The sequence below is a fragment of the Phalacrocorax aristotelis genome, chromosome 5, assembly GCF_949628215.1.
Source record: "Phalacrocorax aristotelis chromosome 5, bGulAri2.1, whole genome shotgun sequence".
Taxonomy (NCBI): domain Eukaryota; kingdom Metazoa; phylum Chordata; class Aves; order Suliformes; family Phalacrocoracidae; genus Phalacrocorax; species Phalacrocorax aristotelis.
Window position 1 is genome coordinate 31427182 of NC_134280.1, and position 22635 is coordinate 31449816.

General features: G+C 38.1%; 1 protein-coding gene across 12 annotated transcripts in view; it reads right to left on the reverse strand.

Moving 5' to 3' along the window:
• The window catches only part of AOX1 (aldehyde oxidase 1), a 44043-nt gene that overhangs the window by 11643 nt on the left and 9765 nt on the right, over nt 1-22635 (reverse strand). For 9 of the 12 annotated variants that reach the window (XM_075093818.1, XM_075093815.1, XM_075093814.1 and 6 more), the window contains 16 exons: nt 22203-22354; nt 21870-21963; nt 19245-19354; nt 18205-18389; nt 16894-17056; nt 15970-16062; nt 13842-14011; nt 12377-12503; nt 11723-11845; nt 10440-10536; nt 9380-9504; nt 6222-6355; nt 4827-4914; nt 3714-3800; nt 1209-1400; nt 677-904 (listed from right to left, as the gene is read on the reverse strand). In XM_075093818.1, coding sequence (XP_074949919.1) covers nt 677-904; nt 1209-1400; nt 3714-3800; nt 4827-4914; nt 6222-6355; nt 9380-9504; nt 10440-10536; nt 11723-11845; nt 12377-12503; nt 13842-14011; nt 15970-16062; nt 16894-17056; nt 18205-18389; nt 19245-19354; nt 21870-21963; nt 22203-22354 — 2168 coding nt within the window. Of the gene's footprint in view, nt 1-676; nt 905-1208; nt 1401-3713; nt 3801-4826; nt 4915-6221; nt 6356-9379; nt 9505-10439; nt 10537-11722; nt 11846-12376; nt 12504-13841; nt 14012-15969; nt 16063-16893; nt 17057-18204; nt 18437-19244; nt 19355-21869; nt 21964-22202; nt 22355-22635 lie in introns of all 12 variants that reach the window. The other 3 variants (XM_075093816.1, XM_075093819.1, XM_075093817.1) reach the window with 3 other exon arrangements.

Genomic DNA, 22635 nt, shown 5'->3' on the forward strand with positions numbered 1-22635 from the left:
GGGCAGGCTCTGTCAGCATTAGACACAGGAGGAAGGTTCTGACTGAGATTTTCCTCCTGGACTCAGTTGGAAGGAGCACTGTAGACTACAAGACCCCGTGACTTTAGAGACAGCCAGCTTGATATGATACAAGCCAGTCAATTAATTTTCAATTGATAAAATGCTGTCTGTTCCAGAAATACTGGACACCTACATTAAGCAAAATACAAAGACCAAAAATACTGTTGTCCTTTTTTTCCTTAAACTTAGTCTTCGATGACATCAAAGGGTTAGGTCTTTAAGAACAGCATCCCATAGCATCCCTATGTTCAGAAAGAGTAAGCTCAGTTCTATATCTAGAATGGATAACTTACCCAATGACACTTTGCCATCAGTCTTCAAAATGTTTTCATAAAAGTGTTCAACTCATCTATACCAATTCTGCATCACAAGAGATAGACTAGTAGGTCTAGATAGGTACCCTAGACCAAGTAAGCAGGGTCCAAGCTGCCTGGGTCCTGAAAACCAAACAACTTTGATCTCAGCTAGAAGCTAGCATAGCCTTCAGGGAACAACCATTAGGAGGATGATAGTTTTGCAGAAGGTGAAAGATAACACATTTTGCATCCTAAGGTAGAGTAACTGTAATCTTCTATGGATAAAAAGTTTAGCTCACTTATTCCTTAAAGAAACTAACCTGAGAAAGATAACGCGTGCCTAGTCCAAGCGGAAACTTCATTGGTACAATGGCAATCCCTTTTTTCTTCCAGTAATTTTGTTTGTTAAATTCATTGACAGCTGTTTTCCTACTGTAGTATGCAGATTTCTCCATACATTCATTCCAACACCGCATTAAGTTCTGTGGATCAAGCTTTTGTTTGAAGTGTGTCTGCTCGTTCTCCTTATACATATTTATTTCCCTAATCTGAAATAATAAAATTAACAGCTATCACACAGTCCTGTTGAAGGCAGACTGACCATTTGCAGGGACTTGTAAACAACAAGAAGATTACCATATATTTTTTGAACAATTACCAGTTTGGTTCAGTTTGTAAGAGCATGCTATTCATTCAACAACCAGACATTGATTAAAAAAGAGTATGAATTTTAGCACAAATTATGTTTGACTTAGAAAAGATTTGTTCAAACAGTTGAGCTAATCTAAAGGGTTTTAACTTTCCAGTTGCATAGACTTCATTTCAGGAGAGAAGACGCCTTCATTTTGTCACCTTTTCTGGTGATAAACCGGTTTTATCTGCAACTCCTGTTATCCAAGTTTCTGTCACCAGTGCTGCCTGGGGAAAGCCAAACCCTCGGAATGCTGTGTTTGATGGCAAGTTTGTTTTGCATGCATAAGCCCAGCATCTTAAGTTGGGAATCTTGTACGCATTGTCCATTTTTAATAAGGATACTTCTGCCACCTGAGGTAGGGGACAAACAGGTATAGTTAAATGTCAGAACAGTGCTTCTTTCAAATTCACATTTACATCTTCCTCACCTCATTTAAAGACCTTGAGACAATTAGCTTTAAAATTGGGTTTCTGTCAGTCACTGGTAGTAAGAATTCTCTGACACACACAAACAGACTTCATTTGTACATTTCTCAGGCAGCATATTAGTTTTCAGTTCCTTTTTGATATTCACAGAACACAGCTGATGTTACTAGTAGTTGAGTGCTGGTGAGTAGTTAAGGATGTAAAAGATATTTCATTTTACAATTTATTTTGCTCCTACTTCAATGTGAAAAGCCACACAGAACTAAAAACGATTAGATTTAAAGTGATAGAAGCTATGAAGGGAACTGATGAAAACATTTTGAATTATCACATCCTGTGGAAATTCACAGTTCAGATTTACTTCCACCAGAAAGCACCTGTACTGCAGTCTACCATGTCTTCCGGTTCTTACATTTTTCTTTTAGAGATTTCACATGACAAACACAAAAACCCAAGAAAAGGAAAAATTAAAAAAACCCTCAAATTAGGTTCTAGGATGCAGTATCAAAATAAATAAATAAGTTTAAAAATGTTTTTATGCCTCAGGAAGAGGCCACAGGCTCTCTTCATTGTTAAGTAGATTTCTCAGAATAGCAACTTTAAGCTTGTATTCCTACTGTACCCACTGAGCTCTAAACAATAAACTTCAAAACTTTTCTGCATAGAAACAACTGAAGATAGTTTTGCTCTAATAACTATGCATATGAATAATGTCATATAATGCTACCTTTTCACTTAAGAAATATAAGTTGAAATGTTATTTGCGAATGAAAAGAAAAAAGAGTCATATTTTGTTGTTTGGGCTTTTTAAATTATTTATTATGACCACACTTCTATGGACTTCAGAGAAAGTATGTGAATATATGAAGCTGATCAGTCTTAAGAGGGTTATTGGTAAATCAGAGTGAATACAATGTGTTGTTATAATACAACTCTTAGCTATGCCAAAGTTTCTTCCCAGAAATGTCTGTTCTAACCTTGATGCAATCACAGAGAGTTAAAATAAATTAATAATTCTTGACTGAACAATAACTAAGTTAATCGTAGATTGTTGGTATTCAGCGCCCATGCTGGAAGACCAGTCTTTATTACAATGAGCATCAAGCATCCTGGCTCTCTAGGGCCAGGTTCCCATACAATTAAGCCCTCTCTAAAGAAAGAATAAATCCCAAAATACCACCTTGGGAACACACAGGTAAGTCGTACTGGCTCAGAAATAAATGGGGACTTATTATAAGCTTTGGTAAAGCTTATAATTTTATTTCTAATAAACATATTTCTGCTTTTAGAAGTGTTGAATTATTAATGCTATACTAATAGAACCAAATGAAATCACACAGCTAGACCACTGGTTATTGATCTAATTAATTAGGGAGCGATGTTAGAGGGTTAGACTGTTATCACATGTGCTATTCCAGCTGCAGCTGAGTTGGGTGGAAAGGTTACTCAGCTATCTCTACCTCCAATTCTAGGTACACCAGCTTCACTGTATCATTGTAGAATTTCATCTTAAGATGGTTCTGACATGTTATCTGCATTAATGTACATGCTTTTAATAATGGAATTTTTTTCTAACCCAGGTTATTTTTCAAAACCAGGTTAAGCAGCAATAGCATGGGCAGTTACACTGACAGATTTCAGACTGCAGAAAATACCTATAGGTGGGGCAATGACAAGCAGATGATGGGTAGTAACCTCAGCAAACATTTCAGTTACAGCTAGAATACCCTATGCAAACACAAATAGCTAGTGAGTGATATTAAAGCAAGGAACATTTTATTCTTTGAAGACCTGTAAGAAAGGAACTGAGGTATAGAGCACAATAAATGCAGACCCAGGACAGAAATGCATAGAGATAGTAACAGAATAACGATCACTATGAATTTTCTGAAGGCTAAGAAAGCCTTGTAGACATAAAGCTTTAGGCAGGCACAAATGCAGGTACTATGTAGTTTAAAAGGAATATGTTGTTAGCTGCCATGTTTATAATGGGAAAATAAGCCTGAGAAAACAGTCATGAAGTGAATATGTAGAAAAATGTCAAAAAGTAGCATAGTGCTTCACTGAACTAAATAAGGAAAGGTTAAACTACTAGGTGTAGGTTTTCCAAAAACCCACAATCCCTACATCAAAAGGCTATATGATTAACAATACACGTGCAAGGGAATTTGGCCTTCATCATTTTCCAGCTAATTATTCCTCCATATTATAAGATTTGTCAGCTTATAAAATCCTTACCACTACAGATTCATCAGGGGTGCATCCTCCATTAATGTAATATTTGGCATCCAAAGCTCTGATCCTACCATCATTCATGAAGCCAACCTAGAATGATCAACAATAACCTCTTTAGATTTTGGCATTCATTTATTTCTTCAGTGCTTGTATATTTTGCAAAAGAATGTAACCCACACAGTTAGAGTCATACTCACTATTACCTTCTGGGCAGCATTCACTGAAATTATAGAAGGGCAAAGAGAAAGAAATAGTGTTCCTAGGATATTGGCTTTCCCACATGGCACCTGTGATCTGTATAGGTACAGCATATAACAAGCAACACCAGCCCATTGGGAAAGGAAGAAGCAGGGAAGCCCAGTGGCTTCCTGTGGATTTCCTGAGATGGCTGATGAGTGCGTCATCTAGGAATGTTAACTAGATAAAGTCAAATCCTGCCCTGACTGCAAGAACAGTGTCTGGCAGATGGAGCATGGCATTTGTTTCTCTTAATGAAGAAATGTTACCTTTATCTCACACCCCTCTTTTCACCTGTTGTCACTAATAGTTCCTGAATTCTCCACATAAGCTACAGCTCATGTCCAACTTCAGGGAAGCATCTTATAAAACCTCTCTTACTTTACCTATGTAGTAGAGATGGAAGGGCAGCAGATATTGTCCTAATGGATAGTTACGACTGATGACAGTGCATGAGGAGGGAAGAGATTAGTTTCCTCCATAGGGTGAGTATTCCCATATGACACTTTCTGTGAAAAACTAGCTGCTTCTTTGTGTGAACCTAACCGTATGGACAGTAAAAAATAAACCTCTGCAGAAAAAGTCTGAGCTAGTTTGGCTTCCCATTCCCAGAAAGAAAAAGAAAGAGATATAAAAGGAAAAGGACACAAAGAGACCACAAAAACCAATCAAACAAAAAACCTGCAGAGAGAGAAGCAGAAGCAGAGAAAAGGCTGTGCAGCAACTTTATATCTTGGTTTTCTGGCTAGTAGTTTTGTTTTAAAATTGAATTGTTTATACTCATTTTCATTAATAGAACAAATATTAACCAGTAATGCTGAAATACTTATTCACAGAAAATGGGCGGATATTTTTTCATTGAATACTTGTGGCACTCACTTTATATTTACCAATAAAAGGATGTCGGCCACCAGTGATTAACATATCATCCCCTCGGCTCAGAATAAGACGGATGGCTCTGTTGGTTCTAAATCAACAGAAGAAAAGTCAAATTTCAGTCAAAACAAGAGATGTTATTGACAAGATGGCTATTCGTCACTTATCCAGATCTAGCCATGCATATAAACATGCATTTAGATTAAACTTAACTTTAATAGGCTTAAATATATGCTTAAAGCTACATCCAGAGTTCATATTTTTTGCACTTAGAATCATGTCAGAATTTTCATTTCATCTCCTGAAAGCCAGCAAGATAACTCAGTGCAAACTTCTGAAGAAATTGTTATTTCAGTATTAAGACTGAACTGTGTAATGAGCTAATAGCAGTTAGCATTCAACCTTAAGCAAGAAATAGTTACCTCTTAGCTATTCAGAATTGTACTGACATGGGGTGCCGTGAAATAAAATCAAAACATAGATAATAATAAAAATAGGAAAATTAGTCTACAAATGCATATACAATTTAAATCAGTTACTTTTGAAAAAATGGACATAAGATGTAAAATAAAGTCCTAACAATAAAAAAAGATTGTTTAAACTATTAAAAAAAGGAGTATTTTTAGCATGGCCTCAAAACACAGATAACATGGCCAAAAATAACCAAAAAAAGAGCAGTTTGTACAACAGTGACAGTAGTAACAAGAGAAATGCATCGCATTAACCTCTCAGATTACAAGATAATTTTGACTAAAACAGGATGTAGCCTGATGTGCATTCTGCAGCAAATCAGCTATGCTTATAAAAGAGGTTACTATCCCCTGACAGCTAATGGCAATATTGTCCTGCCAAATTTGGAGGGTAGGGGATGGAGCTTTATGTGATAAGATTCCTAAACTAAGTAGTATTAGCAAAAACATGATACCTAATAGATTTAAGCTAATTTTATCTGAAAGATGTTGGGGATTGAACTAGAATTACTTGTTCTTAAAAGCAGTTCCATTCATGAACTCTTCCTTCTGCATCCTACTGTGCCAGTGAAGTTCACACCTGGGTGGTTAATGTCATGTTTTGAAGACACATACAAAGCCTTGGTAGTTGGGGACTGGTCCTTTTGAAATGCTCAATCGTTTCAAGAATATTTCTGGCTTATACTAATACCAATACACTTATACTAATACCAATTTCTTCAAGTCCCATTAATTTAGTTGAGGCTAGAGCTGCTTAACGTGAGCAGTCACAAAACAAAACAAAGAAATGCACTGAATAGTCTTACAGTCAGGATTTTATGACTTTTTGGCTAGGAACTCTGGGAAAGGAGAAAGCATTTTAGCCAAAATGCAAAACTTGTTCACCCCATTTTCTCTTCATATACCAATAAACATGTACCACACTTACTTGTTTGCTGCCACTGCAGCAACTGATGCCAGTAACCCAGCCTTCAGGAGTTTCCCACCAAAAGCTCCACCAACTCGCTTAACATGGCACATGATCCTGTTGGCTGGAACACCTAAACTTGCAGCTACCATCTCCTGTAAAACCAGTTTTAATCTTTTATGCCAACTCAAACTAAGCTTAAAAGTTATGTTCTAGAAGAGGGTTCCATAGATGTTTCTAGTTGTTTGGGTTTTTTTCTTTAATCAGATTAAAATAACTTTTCCTTTACCCTAGGTTAAAAAGCAAGAAAAAGATAGCAACAAACAGTGAATGTGAACAGTGTTCACATTTAAAATCGCTACCATGGAGACTTTAAAATGGCCATGACAGAAGTGAAGAATAATACCCTTGGATTTTATTACCTGAACAGTAAGAAGCTTTGGGTTAAGAAAAAGGGACTAGAATACAGTTTTTATTATTTTTATTACTAGGAAAAAAAATTTGATTTTTAATTTTTAATTCAGATAAGACAATTTGTTTTTTAATAATCTTCTAATGTTTTGCTAGTGTCAGGAATATTCTTGCTTCAAATAATTTTCTCAAACACAAAGTTCTTCATGCTTCTTGGCTATTGCCAATACAATAATAATGGAAATGATAAAAGGAGCTGAACTGTGTTGAAATACCAGTGTTGAGTCTGAAATACTATCAGTTTCATGCACCATAGCTATTGCTATGTATACCACTCACTACACCAGTGTTTGCTTTACCATTTACCATCATGAAAATGATCAGAGGGCTGGAACACCTCTGCTACGCAGGAAGGCTGAGAGAGTTGGAGTTGTTCAGCCTGCAGAAGAGAAGGCTCCAGGGAGACCTTATGGTGGCCTTTCAATACATAAAGGGGGCTTGTAAGAAACAGAAAGACTTTTTACCAAGGCCTGTACCGACAGGACAAGGGGCAATGGTTTTAAACTGAAAGAGGGTAGGTTTAGATTGGACATAAGGAAGAAATTTTTTACAGTGAGGGTGGTGAGACACTGGAACAGGTTGTCCAGAGAAGTTGTGGACACCCCATCATTGGAAGTGTTCAAGGTCAGGTTGGATGGGGCTTTGAGAAGCTTGATCTAGTGAAAGATAAGCCTGTCCATGGCATGGGGTTTGGATTAGATGATCTTTAAAGGTTCCTTCAAACACAAACCATTCTATGTTTATGATTTTGGCATGGAGCAGCAGTCTCACCTACAGCTATTAGCACTGATCAAATTAAATTCCTGGTTGATCCAAACATAGACCCACCATCAGTGAAGGAAGAGTTAGTACGTGAATTATTACAGGAGCTCGACCACTACAAATGGATGGGCCCTGACGCCATCCACCCAAGGGTGTTGAGAGAGCTGGCTGACATCATTGCGAGGCCACTCTTCATCATCTTCAAGAAGTCATGGAGAACGGGGGATGTCCCAGAGGACTGAAGGAAGGCAAATGTTACCCCTATCTACAGGAATGGCTCGAGGGAGGATCCGGGTAACTATAGGCCCATCAGCCTTACTTCAGTCCCAGGGAAAGTTATGGAACAAATCCTCCTGGGGGCCATCACAAGTCAAATGAAGCACGTGATTGGGAAAAGCCAACATGGCTTTACTAAGGGCAGATTGTGCTTGACAAACCTGGTGGCCTTCTATGACAGAGTGACTTGTCTGATTGACATGGGGCAGGTGTGGACATTGTCTACCTGGACTTCTCCAAGGCTTTTGATATGGATTCCCACGGCCTCCTTCTGGAGAAATTAATGCGTTATGGCCTAGACAAGTGGTCTGTGCAGTGGGTGGGAAACTGGCTGACAGGCCGCACCCAAAGGGTGGTGGTAAATAGCTCTTTCTCAAAGTGGCAACCTGTCACAAGTGGCATCCCCCAGGGATCGATATTGGGCCCAACGTTATTCAACATCTTCATAAGTGATCTGGATAATGGGATCAATTGTAGCCTGGTGAATTTTGTGGATGACACCAAATTGAGTGGGGAAGTAGACACTCCAGAAAGGAGAGCTGCTCTGCAGGAAGATCTGGATAGGCTGGAAGAGTGGACTAACAAGAACCTTACGAAATTCAACAAGGACAAGTGTAAGGTCTTGCACCTGGGAAAACATGATCCGGCAGTGCAGCACAGACTGGGATCCACCTGGCTGGAGAGCAGCTCTGTGGAAAGGGACCTGGGGGTCCTGGTGGACAGGAAGCTCAACATGAGCGAACAGTGTGCTGCTGCAGCCAAGAAGGCCAACAGGATGCTGGGTTGCATCAAAAAGGGCATCACCAGCAGAGATAAAGAAATCATTATCCCACTCTACTCAGCGCTTGTCAGGCCACACCTGGAGTACTGTGTACAGTTCTGGTCCCCGCTATACAAAAAAATGTGGACAGGCTGGAAGGGGTCCAGAGAAGGGCCACCAAGATGATCAGAGGACTGGGAAGCCTGCCATACGAGGATAGGCTGGGAGAACAGGGTTTGTTCAGCCTTGAGAAAAGGAGGCTCAGAGGGGATCTCATCACCATGTACCAGTACTTAAGGGGTAGCTACAAAGAAGATGGAGACTCACTTTTCACAAGGAGTCACATGGAGAGGACAAGGGGGAATGGACATACGTTGCTCTTGGGGAGATTCTGATTGGATACCAGAGGGAAATTTTTCACAGTGAGGGCAGTCACCCATTGGAATAATCTCCCCAGGGAAGTGGTTGACTTTGGCACATTGGACACTTTTAAGATTCGGCTGGACAGGGTGCTGGGCCATCTTGTCTAGACTGTGCTCTTCCTAGAAAGGTTGGACTAGATGATCGCTGAGGTCTCTTCCAGCCTGTGATTCTGTTTGAAACCCTCAGCAGACTCAGACTCTGCAGGGTGCTGATTTCCTCAGTGGAAAGCTAATGGAGATGGAGACGCCTCAGAACTTCATAGGGAGGTTTTCATGCCTACAATAGTGGGGCATGAGGTACTTTGTTCAAAGGAAAATAAGGGACTTTTACTTCCTCCTTATCCTCACAGTCAGTGTTTATCAGGATACAGCAGGACTAGAAAGCAGCTGTTGTGGATAATCCAGATGTGCAATTTCATGTTCCTACTGCTTCTAAACTCTTAAGACAGATTTGTAAACCAAACTTAAAAAAGAACGCTCTGTATTACCTGAATAATTGCTGGATGCTGTGTTGACACATACACATCCATTTCTTTATCCTCTCCTTTTGGAATGGCAAGCACACTCTGAGTCTCCATGTAAAAGTGTTCCTGTCCCCCAATGCGAATCTCTCCTGATCCAAAGAGAAAAACACAAGTGTTACTGATGGAAAAGGGCAGAAGAAATGAACCAGGAAAGAACTAATTGCCCATTGTCATGTAAATTATGGTAATCAGCATCAAATCTTATGATGCTTCTTGTATGAAGGAGCAACATCTAAAATAAAAACACGGATGTAACTCCTTGCAGGATTAAATTGATCTTGTTCCAGTAGCATCACCGGAACTTGGTTAATAGCAGACAATATTGTCTACGAGTGGTGACAATATTAAATAAAACATAGATATATTAAACAAAGCATGGACATACTGGACCAGGTGAAGAAGAAGGCCACCAAGATGGTCAGGGGGCTGGACCACAGCATGTGTCATAAGAGTTTGAAAGAACTGGATTTATTCATCCATAAGAAGAAAAGGGTTAAGGGGAGATATTATTGCTCTCTACAACTATCTAATGGGAGGGTGTAGAGAAGAGTGAGCCAGACTGTTCTCAGAGATGCTCAGTGGAAGGATAAGAGGCAATGAATACAAGAAATTCCAACTCAATGTGAGAAAAAAAAATTTCACCATGAAAGTGGTCAGACATTAGAAGAGGTGCCTGTAGAGTTTGTGGAATCTCCATCTTTGGAGGCATTCAAACCCTGACTAGACATGGCCCTTAGTAACCTGCTCAAAGTGCAGCTCCTTTAAGCAGGAGGTTGGACTAGATGACCCCCTTACAACCTAACTACTTTGTGATTCTGTTTCAAGGACAAAGTATGCAGAAAGCTTGAATGTAGTAGCAGGACCAAAAGACCACTAGGTTTAATCACACTTTCTTCCAGGTGACCAAGAGCTTTCTCAGGCCTAATGGCTATATGGAAAAAAAGGTAGAACTGGGACTTGAAGAACAGACAGACAACCAAAAATACTGACCACAACTTCTCATCAAATGTATTCTGAAGGTTACCTTCAATGATATTATCAACTGTTTCAAATGCCTGGTCAACATCTCCGTGTTCTAATGTTCTTTTTGGCTCAAAGAATGAGTTATGTTTTATAGCTTCCTGCAGTGGAGAAAAGAGAAAGAGGGGTTTTTTTAAAAGTCTTTTAAGGGTTCTTAGCTTGTTGTGGCATTTTACTCTCAGAAGAAACACCTTTCTCTTCAGTGACTTGAACCTTCAGCTATCAAAGTCAACGAACAACTGTATTTCATCACTTTACTGTCATTGTTGATGAGTTTCTGCATTCAGTTCCAGCAATTCTTTCCCGATGTATCTTGTGTTACTGATGACAGCAGTTTCTCAAGGAAATGCACTCAGTTTATTCAACCTGCTCTTCCATCTCATTCATCTTGCAAGTGACAAAGAGATCACAGATTAAGAATGCAACCCACCATCCAAAGAGTGATGCCATTAAGAGGGGAAGAAACCACAAGGACTAAGTAAAAGTAGAATATATTTATTAAATATTATTTGTTTTATCTTTAATAAGACTTCATTGGAGTTTCAACTGTAATGAAATATTAGTAAAACCTGCCAGTCTTTAAAAAAAGACTACTTCTGTTTTTGTACCAGAAGGACTGTTCTGCTACACCCCACATGCATTATGGAAACAAGCTGTAAAATGAGAACCAGAACTCATGCCGCTTCCCTGCAAATGTGTCCTTAGTCCCTTACTTCCACTCACCTCATTAACCCAGCGTAAGTCCATTTCCCCTATGACTCCCACATCACGTTTCTAAAATGTTCTATATCTTAACACCTAACACCTATATCCTAACACCTTTTCCCTCACATTCCCCTAACAGTTCCTATGTCTCCAGCCTAACTTTGTTGGCTTGCTAGCCTTGACAACAGGTACAAAATGCTACATATAATCCAGGAGCTGATTGTTCAGCCAATATACACACCCTGATTAACTGGCAGCTACCAAAGGAATTATAAACAATGAGTGTGCTCATTCGCTTTTCCTCACTGGGGACATTAAAATAATTCTTTTCTACTTTTATTATTATGAAACTTGTGGGACTTTAATACCTTTAAGACTGTTGCCTATCTATCACAAGTTGTCAAAATTATCCAAAAGGTTGAAAAATTATTTATAGGGAGACTGACGACTGTTTAATTGGATGTTCATGTTCACCTTCTTTCCTTAGAAAATCATGTTTAAAAAGCAAGAGCATGAACTGCTTCTTCCATTAATTATACAGATAAAACAATTAAAAAGCAAGAAAAAAGAAATTATTACTACCTCAATTGTTAAGATCACTGGTTCCAGCGGTTCATATTCTATCTTCACTTTTGCAGCTGCTTGTTTGACATGAACATCTGAATCCGCAACCACAGCACAGACAACCTGACCCACACAAATCACCTGTAGAATATACATTATTTAATAGAACAGTGGATTCAAATTATTCCCATATTTGATGCTGATATTCTTCTTTCACGTAACCACTATTCATGTTTCATTTTTAGAATTTTGTTTTGACTTATGATCTTTGGATTTTTTAGATCATTCACGAAGCTAACCAATTATTAGAAATACCAGTATAACTGGGGAATCGAGGCAAATACAGTATTCAAAAATGGGTAAGTGATTTGGGAGCCTATCTTTCAATGAAATATACTATTCCAACAACTCAGATGGTTTTGTGAGGTTTAATATCTATTCTTTTGATTTATATATTTCTCTCTAGGCAGAATGTAATGCACATCAGCTATTTTCAAGTTGAAAAGGGAGTGGGAAAAAATAGTAAGAATTTACCCTTGTTATATGCCTAAAATGATTCCTGACATACACATGACAGAAATTCAAGAGTCAGCAAGTAAAATTTCATTATAAAAATCTGAAGAATAGCAGTAAAAATGAAGAAAATCCATTTTAAAAAGATTGTAGCTATACCTCATTTCTTGCAAATATAATCTCCGGATCATCGGAGTAGTAAAACTCGTTTGTAGCTGGTACATCATGAGCTGTTATGACATCGAACACACCTGCTCCTTTTAGAGCCTCTGAGGTATCTATAGATCTGTTTGGGATATGGGAAGAGAGAGTGTAATTCATTAGTTTTGCAAAGCATTGCAGAGGAGAAGGGAACACAACACAGAGGTATGTTTCTTGTACTGCCGGGATCTGCTCATAGGTTCAGACATGTCTTTTCCTTCTATCTCTGGGATGTGAAGAAGTGCAGGTAAAAGGCAATTTAAAAATTCTACTGACCTGTTTCATTTCTAGAGAATACTCTAGATGCAACAGGGAAATCATTGGCCTGTTAGACTGCCTGAACTGCGTTGATTTAATAAATAACACTGCACAATTATGATGCTTCAATTGCAACTTTCTAAGACCTCACAGCCTACACAGATACCAAACTGATACAAATAAGGATCTAGAAATGGAGAGTTCATGTAGAGAATTATAATAAAAATGGCAAGACCAGTATAAATGGGCAATGAATGGGAATGTTTGGGTGTATAAGGATCAGAAAGGATGGCAGAAGACCTATAAGAATGGCATGTTTTTACAGCACCTAGTTTAGCAGGTCATCAAGATCCCAGCACATCTATAGGTGTCTTCTCTGGACACCCAGATCAGAAGGCAAAGGAGAGTGAATAAATCCTACAGACTTACACGGTGATGTCAGCTACTTGATGGTACCAAAAAGAGCACATCCAAATCCAACCTATCATCACCAACCTAAGACTAAGCCAGGAAATATGACAAGGACTCTAGAGCTGTCAGTCCCTGTCCTCTCTGTCATCACAGTTAATCCTGACCAGACCACCTGATGTGAATACCTGTTTTAGTGCCTGAATGCTGGGCAGGCAACTTGGATATGTGCATTTTGGTGCCTGAACGTTGTACAAACTGCTGGAATAGGTGTATCTTGGCAGTATAAAAACATAAGTGAAAACAGTTCTTTCAAAATAAAATCCTCTTCCCATCTTGCTCTTCCATAATGCCTGATATGTGTTTTGCTACCTTGTTGCTGCAATGTTACAACACTATTTGCTACGTTTTGAACAATTTTTTTTCTCTGTAGGAGTTGAGATTTCAAAGCTGTGTTGGTAAAGCTGAGTTTCGGTGCCTGCTTGCACTGCACAGCTCAGCACTTTGTGGAGGTACCTAGGCTAGCTCTAGGCTGGCTCATGGACCAGAAACAGTTCAGCCTTATTAGTACAGTAATATGGAGCGAGACACTCAAATCCAGAGCCTTCTACTAGAGCGACAATATTGCTTCTAGAACCTGAGCCAGTGCGGGTATCAGGTGTGCTGTTCTGTATACATATAAGTCATTAGTCTGCTCTAAATATCTCAGACAGCAATTCATAATAACACTTTCTTCAGATATATTTTGAACACTTACACAATCTTAGCATGAGCTCTGGAACTAGTGACGACAGCCAGGAAGAGCTCCCCATCCACAGAAGGAAGGTCATCAATGTAAACTGCTTCACCAGTGGCATGCTTAATTCCAGACTGGTGCATAATGGGCCGTCCTACAGGATCCTGGGGAGACTGACTTGGCTCTATGTCCTGTACAATCAAAAATGCACACACCCCACCCCCAAACAGTTAAAAAATAATAGTCATTCTATTCTTACAGTAATCAGAAAATCAGATGAAGGAACAACTGTTCATATTATCATCTTCTCATTCAATATTGAAAACAGACGTGGATGCAGGGCCTGGGGATTTTTTCAATTTCTTCTCTTAAGTCGCCTTCTGAGAGCCCTGCATAGGTTTGTCTACTTGGATTTTTTCCCTTAACTGTTTACCATCAAAGTGATACAAACAGCACTACTTTTTCAGAAGGACAGTTTCCTCCCCTACTGATTGGTCTTGTGAAGCTTTGATAATTTTCTGAATTACTCTCACAAGATTCTGCTCTGTATTTTACCAGTGTCTGGTGTCATATTTTGAGCTATTTGCAGTGATTCCTAGGACCTGTTTTCCTTGCTGAAAGATTACAACTCATCAGTGTAAATCAGTGAGAAAGTGTTGTTTAAATATTTCCTTCCCAATTTTATTTCCTTGCACCTATGTATTAATTTAGTGCCTTATTAACCTTGTTTTGCTAAGTCTTTCCTGAAAGTTAATTCAGTGTTACCAGTTAATTCTGCCACACCAACTAATTGTTGCCAGCTTCCAGAACACTTTTCCAATTTCTGGGTCAGTGTTCGCACTAACTTTTTCCTTTTCTACATTTAGAACTAGTTAATTGCTCACAAATTAATACCTTTTTTCTTCTATATCTTCTATCACACAGGTGTTCTGGCTATATATTTCTACCTCCCGCACTTTCTGGCACACTGCTATTAGCCCAAGGCCAAGAACAGATATTTTTCACTTGATTGCCTACAGTTCCTCAAATGGCTGTCTCAGCCCAACTACCTCAACTTTTCCACTAGCAGAATGACCACGTATTTATTTTTCAGGATATGATTATTTTTTTCCCCTTAAGATTAAATGCTTAATAATGTTCAGATTAAGAACTCCAGGCAAACGATAGGGACTTGCAAAAGTTAGGTAGAAATTCACGTGAAACCCAGATTTTCTGAGGTTCTAAATAATTTCTGTTGCTCAGTGCTGACCAATCTGAATAACAAATTGTTTCCATTTCTGTTGTTTAGTCACTTCCTTGCAGCTGGGGAATAAATTGCTGAAAGACATAAAGAACTAGTTTCTTTGATACTGGCCCCTTTTATATGACTGCAGTGTCTTTTTTTTTTTTTTTTTTTTTTTTTTAAATTATGATAACTCTTAAGTTAGCCAAAGATAACAACTTGAACAAATTTGAAGTATTTAAAGCTAAAATGCAATTCTAAAGAATATCTAAAAATGAAAAAAGATGTTTATCTACATTATGTTTTAATTTTCTTGAGGTTTTAAAAAACTTGAGATTTTACTTGTGTATTGAGGGTATCAAAATACCAAAATCTTTGCAAGAGTTCCCACCATGATCAAGTCACAAGGGTTAGCTCATAAAATCCAGAAGGTGTTCTTTGCTGCCCTCTACTGCTGACTTCTCCTTGAATACTCTTGCTAATTTGATCAGCCAGCCATCACAAACTCCGTCTTGATTCCTAAATCTACAGTAAGACATAAGAGCCCTCTGAGATCTTAAGAAAAGTGTATCTTGAGACAAGAATACTATAGTGTTAGGTATAGACTTGTGCTCTTCAATCTTTTTCATTTTCTTCTAATTTTTTTCCAGTTGGGTTGCACACTGCAATATACCAAGTTTAAGCAGTGTGACAACGGAGTTTGTTCAGCACATTTATCTTTTGAGAACAGTTTAGAAGAAGTGCATACATCCGCATGAGTCTATTTTTCAGACAAGGTTTTTCTAATTGAGATGCAGTTAAAATCGACCACTAAGAGACTGTTGCCTTCAGCCCTTTGGAAAATTTGTACCTGAGCTTCGCAGCAAGGGTCATGCTTGAACTGTGGCTTTTAAAAGCACAGAACAATCTTAGAATAAAATCACTTGCCTGGTATATTTGGATGCCCTGGGGCATTTTTGTTTTGAAATCTTGTAGGATGCTCCTATATTCCATAGGTATGCCAGGATAGTGGCAAGGATCCTGAAAAGGAAGTGAAGTACTACTAAAACTCACATTTTGAACACTCCAATTAAAAAAGCTAACCAACAAAATAATCAAATACAAACTCTTTATACAGGAGAGTCCTTCAAGAGTCTCACAAGTTAGAAAGGCTTTAAAATAACAATTTTGAAACAGTGTAGAATTTTGGTATTTCACTAAATAATATTTTAAAATATATTGGATTCAACAAATATGCTTCTTTAAAGTAAGCAACATAAAGAAGGGATAGTCAGAAGAGCTTTGATCTGGGGTCTGATCAAAAGTGGCACAGAATCACTCCTGGTAATAATAAATTACCTGGTAATGGTAATTCTGAGAAAAGAGCTTGAGGTAACACAGAATAAAATGGTAAAAGGGATATTTTTCCTCATAAGAATGGAATTAAGACAAAAATAAGTGAATTACACCTAGAATGTATTGGGAAGTGAAATTTTAGAGTTTAACACCTACAGTTGCTTTCCAAAGCTTTTAATTCTATTCTATTCTGTCTATTTATGTTTTGAACTACAGACAGATGGAGTAAAACCTCATGTATGTTTTCTTTGAGCCTGGGAGCTCTATACTGATATATTGTTGCATTAACATCGATCAATTTTTTTTTTAAAGCCTAACGTCCATGGTAAAGATATCTGAGCATCTAAAAGTTAAATGGGCATCTTGCCATCAATCTCTTTGGGAGTTAAGTGCTTACATTCTTCTGTAGATCTCACCCCAAAGACAACATTTAGCACATTGTACAAATTGAAAGCATTAATAGATAGAAAAAACCCTTCCATTTGCTTGCAGAAAAGTAGACATGAACTATTTTACCGTTGTCCTTAATGACTGCAATACTTCCAGAAAAAATCTGTAGAAGAAACTGACTACCAAAATTTTCTTATAGTCTACTTCTTCACCACCAGCTGAGCATGGAAGAGCAATTTCTTTAAGAATTAGTCTGCAAGCTTCATCCAACATTTGTTCATTCCAGTGTCTGTCAGGAAGAATAATAGATAGAATCAGATGAGGACTCAAAAAAATAAATACAAACTGCAATAATACATTTGTACCATGGACAACAGACACAGTCCTGCTCACAATGAAGCCAAAACATTGCTTCTAATAATGGCCTGCAATTTTGAAAACGGTGTAGGTCAATGTTGCTCACAGAAGTGAGGTCCCTTAAGTCTATGAAATTGAGTACTATGCCAGGCTTTTAAAAATCAACTAATTAATAAAACCTATTACAGCTTTAAAGTGGATTTAACAGTCTTACAGATTATCACTAATCTGCAGATACTGTCCTATCTTTAAAGAAAAGATGGATAACAATATTGATGCAAACTACAGGTGCTTTCAAGGGATCTGATTACTGCTGGATAGTTGTTACATTTTCTGAAAAGGCTGTGTCCTTGAAGTATCTCAACACAGTTAATTCTCCATAGTTACACAACCCTAGATATCAAAATATACATGTTAGAATAAATATAATCATGTAAAGGAGCAAAAAATAATGAGTACTTCAACTAATTAAACAGTTGCATATTAAATGATAAAACAGTCCAGTGGGACTCCATTTAGATAAATGGGTTTATACTGCTTGATTTGCAATTTTTTCTCTCCAAACCTTGGAAAGATGCTGCAACATGGGATGGAATGTCAGGGATTAACTTCAGAGATTATTAGGATCTTGTAGATGAAGAGCTATTGAAAAGGTTGAGGCTTGACTTGTGCTCCTAAGTTTATTTGGCACGTCTGAAGTTCTCAAACTTTGTGTCTATTAGAGCCAAACTGAAGGACTCAAGAACACTGACACTAGGGGATTATCAAACCTACAGGATACAGCATCATTTGCCAATGCTTGGGCTCAGGTGCACAACCGATTATGTATATCTCATCTACCTGTCTCATAGCCCATAGCTCATATTTCTCTGCATACTTCACACTGGTGTTTCACCTGTGTGCAGACTCCATAACAATCCTGAAAAGTCATCATTAAGGTTTGAGCAGATCATTCAATTGAACATACATGGCATCAGCCAGGCAAGTGGAATCTTTCTGTACTTCCATGCTCCAAGAAAGTACACCCAAGCCGTCAAAGTCCCTTCATTCAGAGATACAGAGAAGGCAGAAAAATTCTACCTTCTGATAAGTGTCCAACAGGTTTGTTTTGTACAGATTGTGGTTGAAACAGCACCTCCATAGAAAATGCTTAAGTCCTTTATTATGTCTGTACCCTCTTCAAAAAGGACTCTCATTCCAGCATTGGTTATTGGGAGAGCATTTTCCCGCCTCGGTGCTTGTCGAAATGCAGAGATATACTCTCCCTGAGCAAGATCAGACAGAAACGGGTAACCTGCAGACATGTAAGTATCTGAAAGCAGAATTTGTTATTGCACTGCATGAAGCAAGAGCATAAAAAAAAATGAAGAGCACAAATTCAACTTCCTGAGCATTCAAGATGATACACTTCCTTCTCTTGACCTTTCAGTAGCTTTACCATCTTTGATTTTCTAGCAGCCCATACCAAATCCTCCATCATCTACACAGTTCAGATGACCTAGATTTTTTCATGGTAGATGGAAGACAGGGATATTGTGGAGTAGAGCTGCATTTATAATAAGCTAAAAAGCTTAGAGGCTTCAAAGTATTGCCAAAGTTCAGTACTCAGATAATGTGACCTATAATTCTCTTATAAGATCCCATATCTACTCTTGCAAACACAATACCAGTTAAAGACTATTATTAAATTTGGCAACATTTATGGAAGCAACACACACACGTCCAATCTTATCTTATTTTAAGAAAAATCCTCAAGAGATGACAAGGCTTTTCTTGCTTGAAGCCAACCATACCATAGGTAAGCAGCCTGCTTTGGTGAGGACTATGGCAGCTTGTTCAAGACCCCTTTCTGTAGGGTGTCTAGGCAATTGCTATTGCCCTCATCATTTTAGGGTAAATTTTGTCTGAATATCACTGTTTATATATCACCAGCTACCAGCTGAATTGTGTTTTTTGGCTGAAATTGGGAGATAGTATGGCACTGACAGGATCAAATGTAAGGAATTCAGAAAGTGAGAGGTAATAGTGTTACTTTAAACATAGGGATCACACTCCCTCCGCCCTTTATTTAATAGTCTTTAACTCTGCATAAAGCAAATCTAAACAAACTAGAAACTTACCTTCCTAGAATGGGGAATATGAACAGATACTAAGATCTCTTCTGGTGTAATGGCATTGTTACCAAGTCCATCTGCAAAAATACCACTCAAAGGAATCTGTCGCTTTCTTCCTAAAAAAAACAAAAAAAATTCCCAAATCCACAAACTTCTGTATAATTGTGCAATTAACATACATAGATCATATTTTAATTGGCAATAAATACCTACAGCCTTCCTGAGTAAATAATAACTGCTGAGTTTAGACAGCAAATTATCAGCGGTATGCTCTATAAATACAGGTGTCTGCTCCATTTTCCATAGTATCATAACAACAGAGTCCTAAGAAAGTGCCCATTCTGTAATTTTCCCTTCTGATACTGCCACAATGATCCCATCCCCACACCTGCCAATGTGTTCCAAATCTCTGCAGCTCCTGTCATCACTACCTTTCTTTCTAAAACAAAAAGAATAAGGAAGAAAACTGAATGGGAGAGAACTGCTCCAAAAGTAAGATTTTTTTTTTTCCCCTGAGATTCTGAACATTCTAAGAGTCCAGAAGGGAATAAATGATATTGCCTTTTCTTTTCTCTTTTTGGTAGATTATTCTAAAAGTGACTACATTTGTCATTCTATGATATATACTATTAAAGACAGGATTTTCAAAAGGGAAGAGGACAAAATTCTGCAAGGAACCCTAAATCTGTAAGAGCCCTTTGAACACTTAAACTTCATCTATGCTGCATCGGGTTTGCCAATATCACTACACAGTTAAGCTAGCAAGCCTTCTGGAAATGCAACATTTTAACACATATAATTGATTCTATTAATTAAACAAGCTCCATAGGCTCAAGGAGTTTTGTTGGTAGACTGCAACTGTAGCAGTAACACAATTGTCAAGTAGCATTGTCATTCTGCAAGAATACAGAGGCATAAATATTTTACAGATGGAAATCCATGGTGATTCACCAGTGTGGAATTTAACCGTGTGTGTTTGACAGACTAGGTCAAAGTGTATCTTTTACTAGTTGTCTGTGTCCTTTGTACTTTTCACATGCTACCTAAGGGTCCAATGCATTTTTAAAGAAATTGTTTCTTATTACTAGAAACTCTTTATCTTGCAGTAGCCCTGACCTATCCCAAGACTTTCTATAACCAGATAATCTTCTGTGCCATTTTTAACAGGTTCATGTATTAAAATATCCCCTCACATTCAATGAACATTATGCTTCAAGACTGGCTGCTTTACAGCAAGATATTTAGTTCATGTTTTTCATGTTACATGTGATGAAGACACTGTAATCTGTTCATCGTAGAATATCATTTGGCATTAAAATTGCATTTGTCAAAAGTAACTAGTTTGATAGCAAAACTTTAGTAATGGAATTTTGTTTTGCTGAAGTGTGAATTTTAAAAATAACACTGTTAAGAATAACAGCACTGGCATTTCTGGATTTTTGCCTTTGCAATTCCATCCAGAATACACTTGATTTACGTACACAAAGATTATTGCCCAGTCCCACCTCTGAGACTGCCAGGATCTAGGAAGGTCCATTTTCTCTTATACTGTGATCTAAGATAAATACTGAGAACTAAAAGTATTTCTGCAACCTCCTTTTCTTGAACTGTCCACTTTTCCTATGTTTCACTGACTACCATTCGGTAAATAAATATGTTAAAAACCTTTGAAAACACCTAAAACTCTCTCCCAGCAGTAAAATTCTGCCAGGTTTACAGAACGAGATATCCATCAGTGATCCTATTCATCACTCAAATAAGTAGGCACACCATTAGAATTGTTAAGAAGATGCAAATGTTCATACTTCCACTTGTCAGAACAACTCTCTGACAGGTATTTTTCCTCTCAGTGCCAAACTATGCAGGAAGAAGTCATGGAAATCCACAGCATAAGTTTTTGTCTATCTGTTCCAAGAAATCCTGGCTCAGAAACCACCCCTTAAAGAATGTGTATTTCAGGGTGTTGAGTGGAGCATTACATGGTCTGAAATGGCAGCATGCACCCTGTCTGGATCAAGGGCAAAAAGGACGTAAGCCTTCTAGAAGGGAGAGCATGCAATTCCAAGGCCACCTGATAGCTCATGTTTACCAATAATTTCATCAGCCTTCCAACGGTAAGGTATTGCACAAGAAAAGAAGCAGGTAGAGGGGTGTATATGTACAGTGATGGAAGGAAACTGAGTACTTCAACTAGTGAAAATAGTAGGGAAAAGGTGCTGGACTAGTGGCTCCTGTATCAGAAGTAAGTATCTGTGAGCAGTGAGAAGCCAAATTTCTCAGAGCCAGAGGGTGATTTTAAAACCAGGGCAAAGCATAAGTTACAGAAAAAAACTGCCAGGAAGGTGGGGAGGTAGTATACCACTACTCAAATTGTGAGGTTTTATGAGAGTTTATAGTAACTCCCTGCCCACAGAAGTACATGTGATCTGGTTGGTCTGAATGCTTACCCTTGACATGAGAATCTTTGATACGTTCTTTGTTTGCAAATTGCTTCTCTTGCAGATGTGATCTTGTGTGAGAGTGGGGAAAGGGTTCCTTAAGAAATGCTCACTGGTTGTTATTTCCCCTCTCCCCATACAACAGCACCCTGTACCTCTGGCACTACTACAGAGGCAGGCTATCTCCACTTACCTCTTGAAGCCAGATTGAGTATACTGTTGCTGGCTGCCAGAATAGGATTCAAGTCTGAGGTTGATTTTTTACTTATGATGTTTCCACCTAATGACTTGAAAAAAAGAAATTTATGTCATCTTTCTCCATCACCTTCACATTTGTATGTTAGGTAACAATATTACATGCAGACTAGACATAAATGTATACACACTGAAAGCTGAAAAAAGATCTATTGATAGAAAAATCTCTGCTAAAAACAGAATTTAAAATGCAAGTCTTACATGTGGCCAGGAGAATTTCACAGTTGTTACAGTTAGTTACAATTGTTATTGCAAGTAATGAACAACTTACAGCAACGTTTCTTATCTGTTCTCCACCCAGAGTTCTTAACTGCTGCAAGACAGCACGGAAAACCTTTGTCTTCTCTTCAGGGAACTCTGAGATTGCATTTGTCAAGATGTCTTTCATTAGAGAGAGGCTACAGGCAGCTCCCAGAGTTAATCCTGTAACCAAAATATTATGAAAGTGTAATGTGCACATAGGTTTAAACCCAGGCAATAAAGAAATGTTCAGACTATAGACCTAGGACCGCTCATGTGGAATACAGGCAGATATAAGAAGAGGGACCTTTACATATTAACGGCACTGTGACCTTTCATTTCAGGAGACTGAGGGTAAAATTTCATTAAATGACGGAATTGAGCTAACAGCTAACAGAATTAATTTAGGATATTATAGTAAGTAACTAAAAGAAACCTATGCTTATCTTAAATATATCAACTGA